The 18219-nt window shown below is 38.2% G+C and overlaps 1 protein-coding gene across 6 annotated transcripts; it reads right to left on the reverse strand.

Moving 5' to 3' along the window:
* Positions 1-221: 221 nt before the first annotated feature.
* On the reverse strand, positions 222-17629 carry Ipk2 (Inositol phosphate kinase 2). Of its 6 annotated transcripts, none has more exons than XM_076433586.1 (5): positions 16389-17629; positions 15656-15856; positions 10353-10529; positions 9966-10226; positions 222-9123 (listed from the first exon to the last, which is right to left on the reverse strand). In XM_076433586.1, the coding sequence occupies exons 1-5, from the start codon at positions 16501-16503 to the stop codon at positions 8399-8401; spliced, it is 1479 nt and encodes a 492-aa protein (XP_076289701.1). In that variant the 5' UTR covers positions 16504-17629; the 3' UTR covers positions 222-8398. The 6 variants fall into 6 exon arrangements, with proteins under 6 accessions (XP_076289701.1, XP_076289702.1, XP_076289706.1 ...); XM_076433587.1 differs by having other exon boundaries at positions 16470-17622; XM_076433591.1 differs by having other exon boundaries at positions 16957-17484.
* Between the last annotated feature and the right edge of the window lie 590 nt (positions 17630-18219).

Consider the following 18219-nt stretch of genomic DNA (forward strand, 5'->3'; position numbering starts at 1 on the left):
GGGAATCGTGGAGTGTGCGCCTGCGCACGGTGCTGGAATGAAATAGTGGAAGGGGTAGGAGGAGAATAACATGAACGCCGTTCGGCGCTCATTCTGGCATCACTGGATGTGACGCTTTTCTTGCATGTTGGGGCACTTGATACATATTTTTCAATGACATAACCTGAAAATTGCGGGGGTGCGATATTTAAAACAGGAGGGAAGTTTTGCATTAGATTCCATTCTTTTGTTATTTTTGTTTTCTATCTTACTGTGTACGTCGAAAATCGGTTAATGAATTTGCATAGCCATTCCAGAAACGAAGAAAATTCTGTGCTTTGTATAATCTAGGTGTCTAGCTTAAAACTAAAAGATATATTAATATTGTGTAAAACGATTTAATATGTTGAAAGTCCGCACGGACAATTTACACAACGGAAGATGGTAATAGATATACAATACAAATATTATACATACAGACAAATGCTGATACGAATGGTTGTGTTTTGTACGTAAGAAGTTGTATCATACGTTTAAATTGTACTGATTTATCGATCGTTCTTTAGAGGAGAATATTTATATTTTCTAGTAAAAAGGACACTCTCTTACCGGCTTATACTGCGCCGTGACATTTACGAAGCGTTAATTAAATTATAGTATAATGTATGTATATCCTAGATTTTGCTAAAATATTACACTGTGCTTTTCATTTTACGCGTACCATCGAACACCGTGCATTACCGATTTTTGAACTGTTTTTCGTTTTTTGTAACTCTTCGAATACCATGTATATGTATATGTATATGCGGAGTACTTGCTACGTCGTGGGAAATTGTATTGGAACGTAAGTACGCGAAATTTACTCGAAGCGGATCGAGAACTTTGCTAAACCTTGGACGTCTAACCGTTGAAAGAAAGCTGGAATTTGTGGTCGATCGCATGAATGATTTGACTGCTTCAAGAGCATGCATACTATGGTACAGTACAATGCCCGTTTAATAGACGCAGATTTGTTCAGAAATTAGCAACAACGGGCCACCGTGAATTGAAAGAATAATTTCTAAACGAGTATCTGCATTGAATATGTCTTGTTAAAAACCTCCTTCTACCATCCGGTTATAAAATTTGTTTAATTCCGTTAGGAAATTTGTTTTTTTATTTTTGTTAATTGTATTGGTTTACTCGCTCCTCGAGAGTGCGGAGAACAAAATTAGAGAAGTGGAATGGCGTCTATCAAGCGGGGATTACTGTACAGGTTTTTACATCTGGAGTTTGAAAACATTTACGGAAAGAATGAAACGCGCCTAAATTGAATCGTTAACGGGGTCAAGTCCAGTGCCATAATATATTGTTGATGTTTATGAAGTGTAGAGACGTCATGCTTTCGAATTCATGTTAATTGTTGTTTCTACGTTAATTACATTCGATGCGTTTATGTACATGCTAGACTTACGGTAAAATGTCGATTATTTGAAACAACGAAAGGACGAAGCGTTTCGGACAATCAAGCTTTTGGAGAAACGGCGAATGGGGGAGGAAAAATTGGACGTGAACGGAGAAGAATATTTTTAAGGGTACATATTACGACTTGGACAACTCTCTTTTGAATGGGAACGGACTCGAAGTGTTCGGATTAGTGAGCAGAAATAAACCCTGGAATTCATTTCTAGGATTTATTTTGATATTTATTATCTAGGATAGTTCTGATCCTAGAATTTATTTATATAAATTTAATGGCTTTCTAAGAGCAATATTTGATAGTGACGTATTCATGTTCTCGCAATGTTATCATTCAAGACCAAACAGATCTAAACGACCAGCCGATATGAGAATATTAATGTTAAATTGATCTTATTTTAATTATTCTGTATATAATTCTGCAATACTTTTGTTCGTATACGCGCAAAATTCTGCCGGTCTTGTATGTATAACAAACTTATCATTTTGTAAAGTATAGAATCATTACATATTAAATATGTAATATTATATTAATTGTCTCAAAGTCCCCCCTTTTTAACTGCACAATACTGTTACGCAATTACGTGTTTTAATACGTCCTTCATTCTACGGTATTTTAATTGGTCATTACGATACCTGCCAATCAATATGTAATATGCGAAATTGTGGAATGTGAACATTCTGAAGACATACGATTACTTGTTGCAGTGTACATTGAAATTTTCTGTTGAATAAATAATTTTTTAAACTTGTATACCACGATGGTTGTAATATTGCGAATTTATATAAATAAAATGTTAATCAGTTTACTGGACTTATAAATGAGTACATACTACAAGTCACGATTAACGTACAAGCCAGTTTAACCTTTGATCCTCTTTTATTGTTAACGAATTACACATTCATAATGATCCCAAGCATTTTAAAACCACTGAAAAATATTGAATTAATTTATATTGGTTACAATAATGTTGACAGATCAAAAGTAATGTAGAATCAAATGATTAAATTCTATTGAATTTTATATTTCCTATGATTCGCGCGAAGATATCACATGTACATATGTATATGTATATAACATTTATTTACAATTGATTCGAACAGCGAACGATGGTTGAAAAGAAAAAGCGACTATTAATTATTGCTCTTAAGAAAGTCATTGCGTTTCTGTGAGTTCAGAACTTACATGTCCGGGCAATGAATGTGTTAAAGTGTATCTAATGCTCGAATAATCGACGTTCTACTCTATTTATATTTGTATTATACATTTAGATACTTGAAGTGCCAAAATGAAATGGGTGCAACGTTGACTGCGAGAACGTACGGTGACTCGTGGAGTTGAAACGAGCGCGCGTCAACATTTTTAGGGGTCACCTCTAAATCACCGATATTGTTGTCGTCGACGTGATTTCACCGACATCCAGTTTGTCAACAGGATATAACAACAACACACTTGGACCACGGCCGTCTCTAAAGTCCCTCCAGTGGCGTAGCTATGTACATATATTCAGCACCCCCGTGTTCCTCGGAAGAGGTTCTCGCGAAATTTAACTATAGTAACTATTGGGTTGGCAAGAAAGTAACAACTTGCAGTTTTTCCAAAAATTTTTGTCACGTTGTGCAGCAAATCAATTGTTCTAACTTCTCCAAAAAATTCAAGTCGTATATTCCAATATTAAAAAAGTTATGGTGCTTTTAAGAGTGTCCGAATATTAGTTGGGGAATCACTGTATTTCGATTTAAAACCTAACTTGTGTGTGATAACAATTTATTTGAGGTTCAAGACATTTCAACAATAAGATAACCTAACCTTGCGCTCTGGTGATTCGTGCATAGTCCAACCGCTGCGGGGTAGCTTCGCCACTGAGACTGCTACAAGTGAAAAGGCGATGTCGACGAAATGATTGTGAAGATCGTCGGTGATTCGTACATAAATAAAGATTGTCGCAAACTGGACGTCGGTGAGATCACGTCGTTGGAATGGAATGATTATCGGTGATTTGAAGGAGTGACCAGATCTTTAGACGTCCGAGCTTCAAAGCGGACCTCGACTTTGGCGGTTTGCTTTCCAGCTAGAGCGATTAGACGTAAGAAATATGAAAAAAGAAAGTAAAAAGTTGGGGGGGGCGGAACTAGCGAAACAGAAGCCTGTCGGTGAGTTTCGCAATGCGTTGATTCGGCGCCTCGGCGGCCGCACTGATTGTATACATTCGATTTGTCGGATCATTGAGGGTTAGTGCCTTTTTGAATATTCCCGGCCGTAGCGTAGCGTCGTGTCGTGTCGTGTCGTCTCACGCCCGACAGAAGGAGCGAGAGGGAGAGAGAGAGAGAGAAAGCGAGCGAGCCATCTATAAATATAAATACGAGTGTACAGGGCATTCATGCTAATAAAAGAAACGAAAAAAAAAAATAACGAAAACAATTGTGTCAGGGTGCGACCTTCCGTTCCTCCTTCAACGTTCCTCCTTTTTCTGCTGGAAGATCACTTGAGGCTTGAGGGAACGCGAGCCCGCAACACCGTGTACCGGCTATGGCCTCTCGTTCGAGACCTTGAAGCGAAATCCAATTTCCTCTGGAGCTCTCGTGCATGTTGACCAATCGTAAACTTGGAACAAGTCCAGACGGTTCGAATGTAAAGTGAGCTTTCCAGCGGCTAAGTCGAGGAATGGAGTAGCTTTTGTTTTTCTATCAACAAGCATGTGTAATAGTTTGCTGGCTAGGTTAATTGTAAACGATAGAAGTTACGCGGAAGAAACTAGTCCGTCGAGACCCGCGCGAACAACGTTAAATTAATCGCGTCGCTGAATGAAGCTTCCGTGAAACTATCAGCGGCGGCTTTATTTCTTTATTTCTTCCTATTGTACAAACGAACGATAGTCCTTATCATGTTCCTCCAACCCTCTCTCACTTGTCTGTATTGCTGCGAAAAAGCTGCTGACGGAAAAGACGTGTTCGATGAGGATTATGGCGAATTTAATCGTTCAATTATTCACGAATCTAAAGAGAACTTCAGCTTTCCGAATATTCCAAATTTTCGAATAGTTTGCCTTGGAAACTTGCCTAGGAAATGTTAAAGAAGTTTCCACTTCATTTAAGAATATTATCGAATGAACTTGTTGAAACTGTTTAAGTAGAAAAATTGTTTCATTGAGAATTATGAAATTTTCATTCTAGCAGTGTTTTTGTATTCATTTTCATTGCATTTTTGAAAATGTAAAAGAGAATAGGTCAGTTCGCGTTGATCTTTAACCCCTTCCATTATGATAACGAGTCAGACTCGTGACGAGGAGTTCAAGCACATTCTACTACATACAATGTAGATATTTGATTCTTCTCTGTTAGGCTTGAAGACACATACAGGGTGGTCCATTTATCTTGAGACAGTCAATTATTACGGAAACCAGCAGGAATATGAAAAAATGTTTTATATAAAATATATTTTTCACTTGATAGTGTCGTAGCTGATGTCAAAACAAGTTCAATGATGAGGTAGATTTTATTTTTTTGCTAGAAAATAATCAAGGACAAAGAAGCTCATTGTACTTGTAAAGAAAGTATGTAACACTGCAAGGGGTTAAGGAATATTTTCGCTCTGATCAACAAATTCCAAGAAGAAAGATTGTCGGAATTTTCGGTTTTGGCGAAGTTTGCATTGTGAATTTGATGATTGTCGCTCTAAATGAGTAACAAGCTGATTCGAGACGAAAAGTAAGCGTTAATCGGTTCGATACGAGAGTTCGCGCTGTCGTATCTACATACATATTCATGTATGTATGCATGATCGAAGCAAGAGCACAGTGCGATGAATTGATGAGAACGTTTTTTTAAGATCCGATGAATTATGCAGCCGGTGCTCGACCCGCTGCGCCGGCGGGGGAGGCCACTTTAACACGACTTAGGAACAATTGTCAGAATTCAGCGTTGTAATTCCGCTGCTCGAGATCTTTCTTTGTCGGTGAAATTTAGACAGTAGGCATTGAAGCGACGTTCACGCGTAGGTCGTTCTTAAAGCATACACTTTGTTGTCCACGACACCGAGCAGAGTTCCGTGACCTCTTTGATCGCGGAGATATTATATTAATTCATGTTCCTTTTAACGGCGCACGCCTCCCATTATAATTCACGGTTGTCGTCGAACGCGGCACGCGGCCAAAAAATATTATTACATATAACGCACCTCCGCAAGAAAAGTGACACAACTCAAAAGTGCAGCATTCGCGAAAAATCAACTTAAAGAATACTGTAACACTTATATTGAAATAGTTTAAGCTTCTTTTAAATTTCAGGTAAGTATGATAAATTGCGAGATAGAAATGTGACGCTTTTCGTGCATGTGGGGGCACTTCACACATATTTTTCAATGACATAACCACAAAATTGCCATTTTCTGACGTGTGTCACTTTTCTCGCGGGGGTGCGTTACAATATTTTTATTGAAAATAAAAAATATGTACCTTTATTTAAAAGATATATAATATTCTTAAGGGGCGGCAATTTGGCTTTTTGACCGGTGCGATGTAACCGCTAGAGCGGGCGCTGATACTACAATACCGTATGTATAAAATTCGATAGAATTTCGAACGATTTTTATTTGTTTTGCATCTGCAACGGCTGTTCCCATGAAAAACAAAATTTTATTACACCTCGCTTTCTTCAAATTTGTCTGTAAAAATCGAAAATTCCATAAACATCCACAGTCTAGTAATAATATATGTACGTTGTTCCAAAAAATGGAACACGTCTATTAATCCTCATATTTACACATATGTACATACACATAACTTCATATAGGGATGCCAATAAAACTATTTCGGTTTACATAACTCTTTTATTTCTGTATTATATTAACATAACAATTTTTATGTTTGGTATATGCGATGACAAAACCATACTTGCACACAAACGTCACATAGGAAATAGTACGAACGGTCGATCGTCTGCAAGAGTTCTTGCGTTGATAATAATCATGGACGTGTGTTAATGTTCGCTCGAATAAAATCAGTGAGTGTGTAGACGTTAACACTTTGACGGCCGAGGTTTTCGCGCAAAATCGTTTTGCATACCGCCGCCAGTTGCTGCAAACACTTGTTACGGTCCCTACTGGAATACACACACTCGATGTTTAGATACTAGTCGAAACCATCATCGTTAATTCCACTGTCGTACGATGAGTATTTACAATGATTTCGGAGGTGCTCTGCAAACACACGGTAAAGGACTGAAACGGTGCCGAGAAGAAATGTTGCAAAAGTGTTAAACGGGAGGTCAGGCATACATGACACACTGGCCGTCAAAGTAATAGTGCGCAAACCGCGGTAAATGAGGTACATCGAAGGAACGTGAGCGTTACGCAGACATTACATCTGGTGCGAAACAATTAACACTTGGCTCGCAGGTGTTTCATCGTCGTGATAACTTCAGGTACCGGAAATGATCCGCGGAAGCCCGATAAAACGTCGACGAACATTACCCTGTTCGAGCGAGTACGAAACAATGGGCCCAGACGGGATACGTCTTTTCGCGTATGCGCGTCCAAAACAGTAATGTATCTATGATGAAGCAATGATGTAGCAGAGCCCTGAGGCAGCTATATCGGCGAGAATGTACCGGTATAATTGACGGGACGCACAGTGGTCCAAATGGACGACTTAGGAGTGCAAAAGTCAAAGAACCAAACATGTAGTAGGCTCCATGGAGATCATATCAATTTCTTAAAATTCCGCATGGCGCTCAAGGTGCCACATTTCCTCGAGAAGCGTACTTTACTGAGGCTGAAAACGCCGCGCATGCGTGAAAAAACGTATCCTGGCTGGGCACACTGGTACGAAAGAAGGTACTGTGGTGAAATGTGAATTGACAAGAAGGCCCCCGGTGCAAAACTTGTGTCTCCACTATACCTTCCCCTTCTGCGACGCTATTCCCCACGCGTTTGGTCTCTGTCGTGCACAAGTCCGGTACTGGCAGAGAGAGGGTAACTTTCCCTCTCTATTCCTGCTCCCTCCCCTCATCTGACGACACGAGGTCTGCTGCCAGGAACCTTCTTGTCATCTCACTACTATATGTAGATACGCTATTCGACGAGCTCAGAGTCGCCAGATTAACACTTGTGTCCCCACTTTAGCTTCCCCTTCCACGATGAGGAAGTTCCCCACGCTTGAGTCACGTGACGCGTGGCAGAGAGAGGGTACTTTTCTCCTTTATGGGGATAGACTCGTTTTTCCGGGATTGCGAGTGTGCGGCTTCTCTTTTCTCAATAATGCATGCGATGGGGTTTTTCGATGGTCAAAAGCGCTAGATGAAACATCAATCTAAGCTGCGATCGCCCTCAAAAGTCCTAGTTCTACGTTTACGAGGCGTAATTTGCGTTCTACATGTGTATATAAAATCTGCTATCTACCGATCAAGTTAAAACACAGCGTTTGAGGGCGTTCGCGGCCCAGATTGATCTGTGATTAGTGAAATTATTTCATAATCAAGAAATGAGAACAAGCATATCCCGCACCCCTGCAATCCTGGAAACGAGAGTCTAGCCCAGGCATGGCCAGACGTAGCACTTCTCCCAGCCGCGCGTCTCGGCCCCGTGGCGACCATAGTGCTCGGAGCAACTACGGCCGCCAAGGGGATTGAGACGCGCGGCCGGGAGAAGTGGGGGAATTCCTTGAGAATCCCTAGCACGCGTGCTATTTCTGGCCATGTCTGGTCTAGCCCCTTAACTTGAATTATAAACAGCAGTACGGTAAAGTCGCGATCTAGCTGTCATCGCCTGTACCCCTTAATTCGTGCTCCCTCCGCTGATCCTGCCGACTCTGAACGAGCTTCCGGCGAAACGTTCGCAATGTCAATCACACGGCAACGATGGACAGTTACACGGATCACTAGCACCTGTTCGCGATGCTAACCGACTTTCTAACGATAAACAAATCTAAGCTTTATTACAGAATATAAAATAACATAAGCATGATTATGCGGCGTTATCCTTGGGAGTCAAGAACATCTCGACGAGTTTGATCAAGTTCTCGATACCCTCCAAATAATTTACATCGAGCGTGTTTCGATCCTCGGTCGGGAAGACATGCGTGAAGTCGATCATATTAATCCTAACCCAGTTCAGCTTCTCTTCCGACGAACTGCTGAGTTCGCTGAGGAGGGCATCGTAATCCTTCTTCATCTGAATGATGTCGTCATCATAGTTGTTACCGTAGGAATGCGTGCGACATAGTCGATCCCCTCTGAAATCGGAACTGCAGGATCCGCTTCTGTTCACGGACTTTTCTTTGTCCGTCGACTCGCATTCGCTACTCAAACTGATACTCCGTTTGATGCAGTGTACCCTCTCGACCGTCTGATTTCGGTCTGTCTCGACGGTCCGGCTCGTTCCAGAGTCACGGTTACCTTTGCTCGCGTCTTCGAACACTTTCGTCGCGGTCGCGTGATCGCTCGCGGTGGGAAATGAATTGGGTACGTGACCGGTCGGCGTTGTTCCGTCGGTGGTGTTCAGGTTATTCGGCTGTAGGTAATGCCGCAGTCTTTTCGCGTCGTATGCCACCAACAGCGAACTGGAATAAAAGCGGAACAGCCGCTGGGTACGAAAGAATAGCAAGATCTTCCACAGGAAAGAGAGAAGTTGCACGATCAATTCACGGCAGGGCGGTCTTTCTGGACTTATGTTCAGGAACAATTTCAGCGCTGCGCAGGAAAAAAAGGGACTATGTATTACGTGTAATTTCATTCTATACAAATTCATCCGTATTCGAGATGTAAATAAATAAAAATAACGGATTTCTTAGAAAATGCTGCTGACAGATTTGCTCAAAATGAATGTTTTTCGATCAAGAAAACGGTATTGTTTAGCACTAAAACTAGTGGACGTGTCAAAATGATAAATTTCAGATTTTTTATTCTATTAGGTTGGAAAGAAAGTTCTTGCGGTTTTTATTGTAAAATCGAAATAACGAAAACCGTAAGAACTTTCTTTCCGACCTAATATAATTACTGAGATTGTAAAGAGGATGCTCTATATGGAAAATTATTATTAGACTGCGGATCTTTATGCAAAATAAAAAATGTTTGCATTGATTGCAGCACACAGGAGCCAAATAAAAATTGCATTATTCTTTTAATTATCTTATCCAGCTGAAATTAATACATTGATGTCCTTAAATATTTTTAATATTTTCGCAGGTTCAAATTGTACGTGCACATTTTTGTTATAAATGCATAAAATCCGCAGTCCAATTAACAAACTTATTTATTCGAGTAGACATTGTATTATAACAAAGGACGTTTATTGGTACATTTGGTCACTTTTTCTATTTATGCAAGCAAAATTGTGGCATTTTGTAAACCAAACTTTGTTTCGCGTACTCCTTTTTAGTTTTCTTTATTATACGAACTCGCCAAACACGTCAATCTTTTTGGGAAGGCGCTTCCGTGTTATACGGGAGTTGCCTGTATCAGCAATTAGCAAGTAACAACTTAAGCGTCCGTAGTTCTAAATAATAAAACAGTAGTTGAAGTTTATAATGTACCTTCCACAACACCCTTGGCATCAAGGGTTTTGCCATAGTGTTTGCCGAACTTTTTCAACTGGCCAGAAGGGAGACAATAAACTTGAAATCCAGTTATGCAAAAACCATAAGTGCGCTTCGACTCGGCATACTTTAATTCTTCCGTGGCCCTTTTTTGCGGCGTGGCGAGAGGATCCCATGTTCGTCTACCAATCTTTATATCCATCACACACGGTTCGGCCATACCATCGATAATATCTTTCAGCGTAAGGAATGTAACTCCTTGAACATCATAGAAAAACACCATACATATTATAAATTATTCAAGATCGGCGTTTTCCATGCAGAGAAAAAGATATTTTGATGAGATCAACGTAGAAACTTGATACAACTAATCGAATGTCTTACGTTTGCCAAATATCTGCAACTCTGTCGTGCCGTAATACTTTGGCACAAAATTCTTCAACTGCATCATAACAGGATCTTCGGATTCTTCTAAATTCTCGTAGAATGCGATCTCCCGTTTACCAAGCAAAGGTTTAACGACAGGTTTAAGCACACGCCCATCCGGCCTACGTAGCATACCTATAACATTTTCAACGAAAACTTTTTATGACAATCATCAAGTTGAAACACAGCGGATCTCTGTGCGGAACTAAAATTTTCTCTTTTCTCTCGAAATTTTTTCATTAACCCTCATCCGCCCCTCGTATCAATCTGACACAGTATTCTCGAAATAAGTTATACTGTTCTGTTATTTGTAGGTAAGTTTTCCTAAAACTTTTTAATGCGAAACACATAACCGAGAAACTTAAGTAAATGTTAACTCATCATCAATTTGACTAAAAAAACATCGGAAAATAACTGTTTGCCTTGTTATTTTGTTGATTTTTTATCACCGTGTCAATTTGACACCGAGGGACAGATTCGGTTCGTGAAATGGGGGACGGATGAGGGTTAATGACTATTTAACAAAGCCGCGGAGAACATTTTCGCAAGCGGGAAGAGTTACTTCAAATGACCTGACCTTCCTTGCAAGGAAGTACAACATTTTCGGGACACTCTGTATACTATTGTATGTATGGTTTGACTTAACGATATACAAGACAGGAGAATATTAAACTTTAAAACAAAATTGATAACGTTCGAAGAGAGAAATAAAGAGTAAAGTTCGAAATTAGAATATTAACGTATTAGGAGAAAGTGTACAAGTTGGTCAACAAGACGACGAAAACAAAATGTTTGAAAGATACGAAGGAAAGTGTAGAGTACCGTAGAGAATGCTGTAGAGATTAAAAGCCGAAGGTCAAGATAGCGCAAAATTAGCTAAAACCAGAAGCAACCAATTCCGAAAAGCAGGTACAATTTAGCTGTATAAAGAAGGTCAATGTTAACGCAAGATATAAATATTCAGTCGGCAGTGGTATCCAAGTATACTTGAAGAAGGATGGTGTGAATGATAGCCAGAGCCTAATATGTAACTAGATTACGAATCTTCGCACAAAAACAGTTTAATAACATACTTTAATATACAAAAAATTGCAAAATTCTTCTTATTATTATTATTATTATTCCATAATTGGATGCACTCCAACGTGGTATGCGGTAAGTGACATTGGTAATTACTTCTAGAATGTAATAATATCTTAAATTAAATTAAATTTCTTTTTGGATCATACTAAATTTAGTTTATAATTACTTCTGAATTCAAGAAGCAAACCCTTTGTACCTACTTGAATTTTTTTCAAAGATAAAGGAAACAAAGAAGAAATATACGAGTAAGCCCATTTATACAAATAACAAGCGTTTACACAGTTTGCATACTTTCACACGAACTTTGATAGAAGTTGAATAATTCATTAAAAAATTAGAATAACGAGTAAAACATTAGAACGACTGCTGGAAAGTTAATAAACAGTGTTGTATTTTATACCGAAAACTTGTTTAAAATCTTAGCTGCAATCCACTGTAATTCCACATGAACTTATATGTACTACTTATGTATAATGCATTTGACCTTCATCGATATATCTGAAGTCGTAAGTAATGGTGTCTATGACGCACAGATTGTGTAACAATTGCGTTCGTAGTTTTCTACTCGACACCAACGATTGGTCAGGTAAAACATCCTAACTAGATAACAATGCCTTTCGTCGCGTTGTTAAACATGTCCGCGGCAGTCCGCGGTTGGGTGTTATCAAGGATAGAAGACATTTGTGTTAATGCAAAACTTAATCGCCATAATCATGTATCAGTCATGCTTTTTCTAAATGTAGATAATAAAATTGATTTATTTGAACCTCTATTGTTGCATATCTTGGTAATTGTGCAATTATTGCGTTTATAGTCTTCACGATTAAAATCTTATTGATCAAAAACAATAGGTTTGTTCGTTTAACCCGCAATGTAGTTCATTCTATAAGAACTTTGAAAGAACTGGCTGGTGTACTGAACAAATTCCAGTAAATGCTTGTACAATCTATTCAGAAATATTCATGCGTTAAAAAATAACTCCCGAGGCAAGAAATTACACACGCAACAAATAAAATATTTGTAATCTTTCTAATACCAGGAAAAATATTATTTATGTATGTATGTATGTACCGGTATACACAGATACACCGAAAGACGTAAGAGATATAATATCGAATTTCCAAATCGATTAGATAAATACTTTCTTAGTACATAATCTTAGGCCAAGCTATATAAAACTGAAGTTGAAAAATAACGCGTTCAAAATCGTGATATTGTTTATCCAAGTGCTGAAGTAAACTAATAGAAACTATTAACGCGTTCCAGGAAACTCGTCGTCTATAACTGTTACCGCTAAACTGCAGAACATACAGTCCTCGACAAAATTAAAATCAATTGCAAAATTTGCCACCGAACAGACAGACAGACAAACAAACAAACAAACAAGAAAAAGCGAGTTAATAAAAACGTGGTAAAAAGAACACTAGAACCACTGCAGCGCCGGAAATGGTGACTTTCAGATTTTCTATTTCCTACAGTTACTTAGATCGTAAACATGAATAATTTCTATGGGTCAAGTCTTATTCGTTTTGAAAAGCAGCACATGATCTTTTATACAATTGTTACGTCGCGTCGCTCTGTACTGTTAGCGTTAAATTAAAAATGATTGATTAACAAGTTATAACAAAGCCATTCATAATTCACTTTAATAGTACATAACACTTAACCTTGCGTTCAATACACTAAAATTGACCGATGATTATACGCTGTGTATTCAATTCATACTTGTTGACTATTCGTCACGAGTTCTCGTCCAACACGTGGACTACATTATGCTACATATGTATAGTGCAGACTACAGAGCCGAGAAAGGACTCTATGTAACGTAATCGTACTCAATTGGAATGTTTAAACTAATTGTAAGTACAAAATTATCGGATTATTTAAAGTACAGGGTGTAACAAAATTTAGTGTCATGGCAGATGGTTGTACACCTTCGGATCTGTAGAGATTTCTTAAAAGAAATTGCCGCAAAATTGACTTTGATCTTGAAATTCAAGATCAAATTTTTGTCAAAGAAACCATAGGTCGCAACTCAACCGTTCTCTTATAAAAGAATGTTAGATATTTTAACGTCGTCTTTCGTTCCTTGAGTTGCGAACCATCATGGTTTATGACTGTTAACAATCGTCCTTGAACAGCGGCTTCGATTTGGCCAGCATTATTTTGTAAACGGAACGGATGTAAACAAATAGAGGACGGTAAACATCGCAGTCTCTTGACTTCTTTTTCTGGGGAGCAGTGAAGCATATTGTTAACCGGTCAGGACAATAAGAAGAAGAACTATGCAGCAATTGAAATCACGAATCGAGGACGCTTTTCACCGTGCGCAGTTTATATCGAACATTTACGAAAAAGTTCGCAGAAATTTGGAAGAAAGACTAAGGACCTGCTTACGAAATAATGCTGGCCATATCGAAGCCGGTGATCAAGCACGACTATTAAGAGCGATAAATCTTGATGGTTCTATTGGATGGCAAAGAACGGAAGACGACGTTAAGACATTTAACATTCACATTACATGAATTGAATTTCAAGGTCAAAGTCAATTTTGCTACACCCCGTACATTTAAAATACATTTTAATATTATATGTATTACCAAAATCAATTAATCCGAATGAATTTTCAGTATCTCAAGACCTACATTTTCAATAAATATTCACATTGGTAAGTTCATTGTCCAATCATCTCGTGAATGAAAGCCGATCGACAAAAACTTTCAAGGGAAATGTTGTTCAGATTGATGACCTTGGCAGCATCTTTCAAGGTCATTGAAATTTGAGGGGAGGACCCTTTTCTACAAGTTCACCTCCACTCTCCACTGGTCCACTAACAAAATTTTCCCAATAAAAACAAAATTATATCAGGTACTCTGAAAACGGATTACTAGACATTTCCTGACCAACAAAGGCTTATTCAATCCTCCTTTCGTCAAAGGAACATTGTTAAGACAGTGAGGATTGCATAGAAGCAGTTCTATGCTTTTTTTTGTTAGGACATAGATAAATTGCTTAACATAGCCTTCCAAGTGCCGGACCATAGCCGCAGCCATTTGATAAATCGCGTAACGAGCAATAGCCAGAACATACCGGTTGCGTTCTAGGCATACTGTACATTTCCGGAGTATAAATAGTTCAAACTCGTTCAATTTTCTTATTTGAGGGTCACCATATCTTACATCATCAAATCAGTTACCAACAAAGAAGATCACGAGGAAAGCTCATTCATTCATTCATCAATTAAACATGTATTATTCCTTTTATCACATGCTACTACAGTTTCGAAGAAACGACACATGTTATTTATAATGTAATCAGTAGAGAAACATACGAAAATACATCAAACAAGTAAAATGTTTAAACTCGACTAGTTAAATCGGTGCACTCTCGTTAAAAAGACAAAAATAAACGTTACACTTAGAAAGGGGCTGGGTAATGCATATCCCTCATTCGGTGAATGCAGGATTATATGTATCTATTTTTTACTGATAGAGTACAGAGTGTACATACGTATAGAGATAGTCAATGAGAGTAAAACATTTGCTGTTTATCATTAAGTAAATATAGATAAAAGCTTTCGCTTACAAAGTAAAGTAATTCCTGTTTCTACTAGTGAAGCATCTAAAATAACGATCGAAAAATACAATTTTTATTGATTATTTATTGCTCGAAAAAAAATGTTGTTCATCTCTAATATTCAAATGAAATTATACAGAGAAGAGAGAAATTATACTCAATTACATATACAGAAACCCAAATGTATTTCAGAACGTATAAATTCCACAAACATTATGAGGACAGATTTGTGTGTTACGTTTGATTAACTGTTCAACACCACGCAATTCTATTTTGTAAAATAACGAGGCAAACTCTTGATGAACATGTTAAAGAAGGTTTACCAAATGTATGATCAATGTTAAAGTGTTAAAGCGAATGTAAATTTTATTCTTCCATTAAGAAATTGTTCAGGACAAAGAATAATACGGCGAGGCGTTAAGTACAAATCTTAAATTCAATACATTAACGCCCCACAGAAGTTTAAAAAAAGAAACAACGCATTCACTAATACATATAACAAATTATTTTACATGTACAGGTTAAATAAATTACTGTAACTTCGGTAAAAATAAGAAAGCGGAATCAACAATGCTAGTGCTATAATTGAAAATGGTGCTTACCAATCGTACGTCGCTTGTCATTGGACGGATGTCCGGCTACCTGAGTCTCCAATAGACTGATCGTATCGTGGAATCCGCAATCGGACGAAATTTCCGCGAATTCTGTACTCGGAACTTTGTCGAGATGACATAAAGTTTTATCCGCCTGCGAGTCTAAGGTCGTCATCGTTATTGCACCGTGCGGTACGCAGTAATTAACTTCTGCAATTAAAGAGTTGCACTGTTCGCAAAGATCTTATCTTCGTTGCAAACTCCACCCCCACCTCCGACGGTTACACATGGAAGCTTATACTAATTGTCTTCGGTTGTTTTATTTCCGCCTATAAATACAAATACCAATGGATAAGGAAAACTGAGCACATTACAAGCGTGTTGCAAATGTCAGGGATTAGAGTAACATTGCATTTGCACAATAACCGTGTATAATGTCGCATATTGTTTATGCGTGTACGTATGTATACATATATGTATCTCTAAAAGACCCTCTTTCTTCCAGGTATTCGAATGTGATACTTTCCGACGCGTTGATAAAACAGCGTAAAACATAAAGGAAATATGTAACTTGCTTGGCTACATTTAATCAAATTTATAAAAATAAAATGTCTTGAATTTAATTCTCTTAGAAAATGATTAAACATCAAGGTTTTCCAATATCAAAATATAAAGGTACGTACAAAGAAAAAGGTTTGTTTTTTATAATAAATAAATATTTTTAATCAAATCGTATTGTTACCTTCAGTAGAAAAGATGCGAATGTATTGCTCACTTCTATCTCTTACTATTGCGATAAATCTATTCGTAAGCACAGTGTTACCTTCGATTATTCCTCTCCGCTCGCACATCCGCATTCTTTAACTTTACATATTAATTCTATCACAGGTAAATTCACATCGCACTAAATTAACACAATGGACACAGAGTCTTCCGCTTTCAGATAATCGAAATGCAAAGCAACAGATTACAATGAATATTTCGCGCGGATATTTTCAAATGTCGCGTGACAATGTTAGTAGATATCGACAGAGGGCAGAATGTGTTTGTGAAAATTGAATGGTCGAAGTTCGCGCTATTACCAACAATTTCTATTGTCCGTCCGTCTTTTAAAAATGTAATATTAAGAAATACGATTACTAATTGAGTGAGATTAAACCAGTTTGCTACCTGATCAACTACAGCTACAAGCTATTAATATAATACGTTGACTGAGTATAGCACGAGGAAATCTTTGTTACATTTTAGAAATTGATTTTTTTGAACTAACGAAAAAATCATAAAATGCAACTCACACGAGGCATACGTACATTTATTGGATATAACAGGAGAATCATTTATTAGCCACTCTTCTTTTACAAATGTTACATCTAGAACATTTTACATGCCTATCTATTATTATAACCTATACGATAATCTGTCCCTTCACAACAACACAGTATAATGTGCTCAAAATCGCAACACTTTTCACGTGTAAGTATAGAATCTCGTTCGAAGCCGTCCGTATATTAGGCGGAACTAAGATTGTGTTCACGACTTTAAACTTCACATAATTCTGAACGATCACACGTCCTTCCACTAGTCGTCTTCCTACTTTTCTATAGCTATCTCTTTCGTCACACATCGAAGACTCTTCTAGAATCCGCCAGAGGGCTAATGTTGTTTTTACACTGTATATCTATATCAGTATGTTTTCATAAAATAGGCATCGTTCCCGCCACAGCACACATACAGCCAAACTGAACGTACACACGCACGTTTAGGTTGGTGACTACGAATCTTACTCTCAAACAGTTTTGACAGGTGGCCTTTCTATCTGATACAAGAGCGGAGAGTATATGAGAGTGCTCACTGTCTGCGCATCATGCTTAGCCTGGAACAGCCCCTACATCATCTTTACCATGGAACAGAACCCACCACACTGTTATTAAATTTGTGGCATGGACACCGACGATCTCGTCGGTGGTTGCAGTTTGCATTTGCAAACTTTGCACTGCTTTGACGCCTGACTTATGCTGTGCTTTTGATTTTTTCAGAAACGCTAGTGCTGCGCCAAGTCGATCGGAAACTAACCTGTTCGTCGTTAGCATGGACTACAACCCAGTTGTCTACATTAGCAGAGACTAGAACCCATTGGCTTCCATGATGTATGAGATGTTTCTATCAGGGACAGCGTATAGGACACAAACAAGATTAGTACAGACATTGTATCATTTCGGTGTACATTATATGTATGAATCTACAATGAATAAATAAAGATAAAGTAATAAAGAAACGTGTCTCTCTCTCTCTACGTCTATATTTACTGAACCCCCAATTTTTTTCCCGAACGTCCGGCTTGTCGTTGAGTTGTACTACTGAATTTCGTACCACCTCCTTCGCTATCATGTTCTCCTCTACAACTCAACGACAAGTTAGACGGTCGAAAATTGGCGAAAATTTTCGAAAACCTCGAAAATTGAGTTTTGTATTAGGAGAACATGATATTGAAGGAGGTGGCACGAAATTCAGTAGTACAACTCAACGACAAGTCAGACGGTCGAAAATTGGCGCCTTTTTTTTCGATATCTGAA

Source organism: Lasioglossum baleicum, chromosome 11 (genome assembly GCF_051020765.1).
Source record: "Lasioglossum baleicum chromosome 11, iyLasBale1, whole genome shotgun sequence".
Lineage (NCBI taxonomy): Eukaryota > Metazoa > Arthropoda > Insecta > Hymenoptera > Halictidae > Lasioglossum > Lasioglossum baleicum.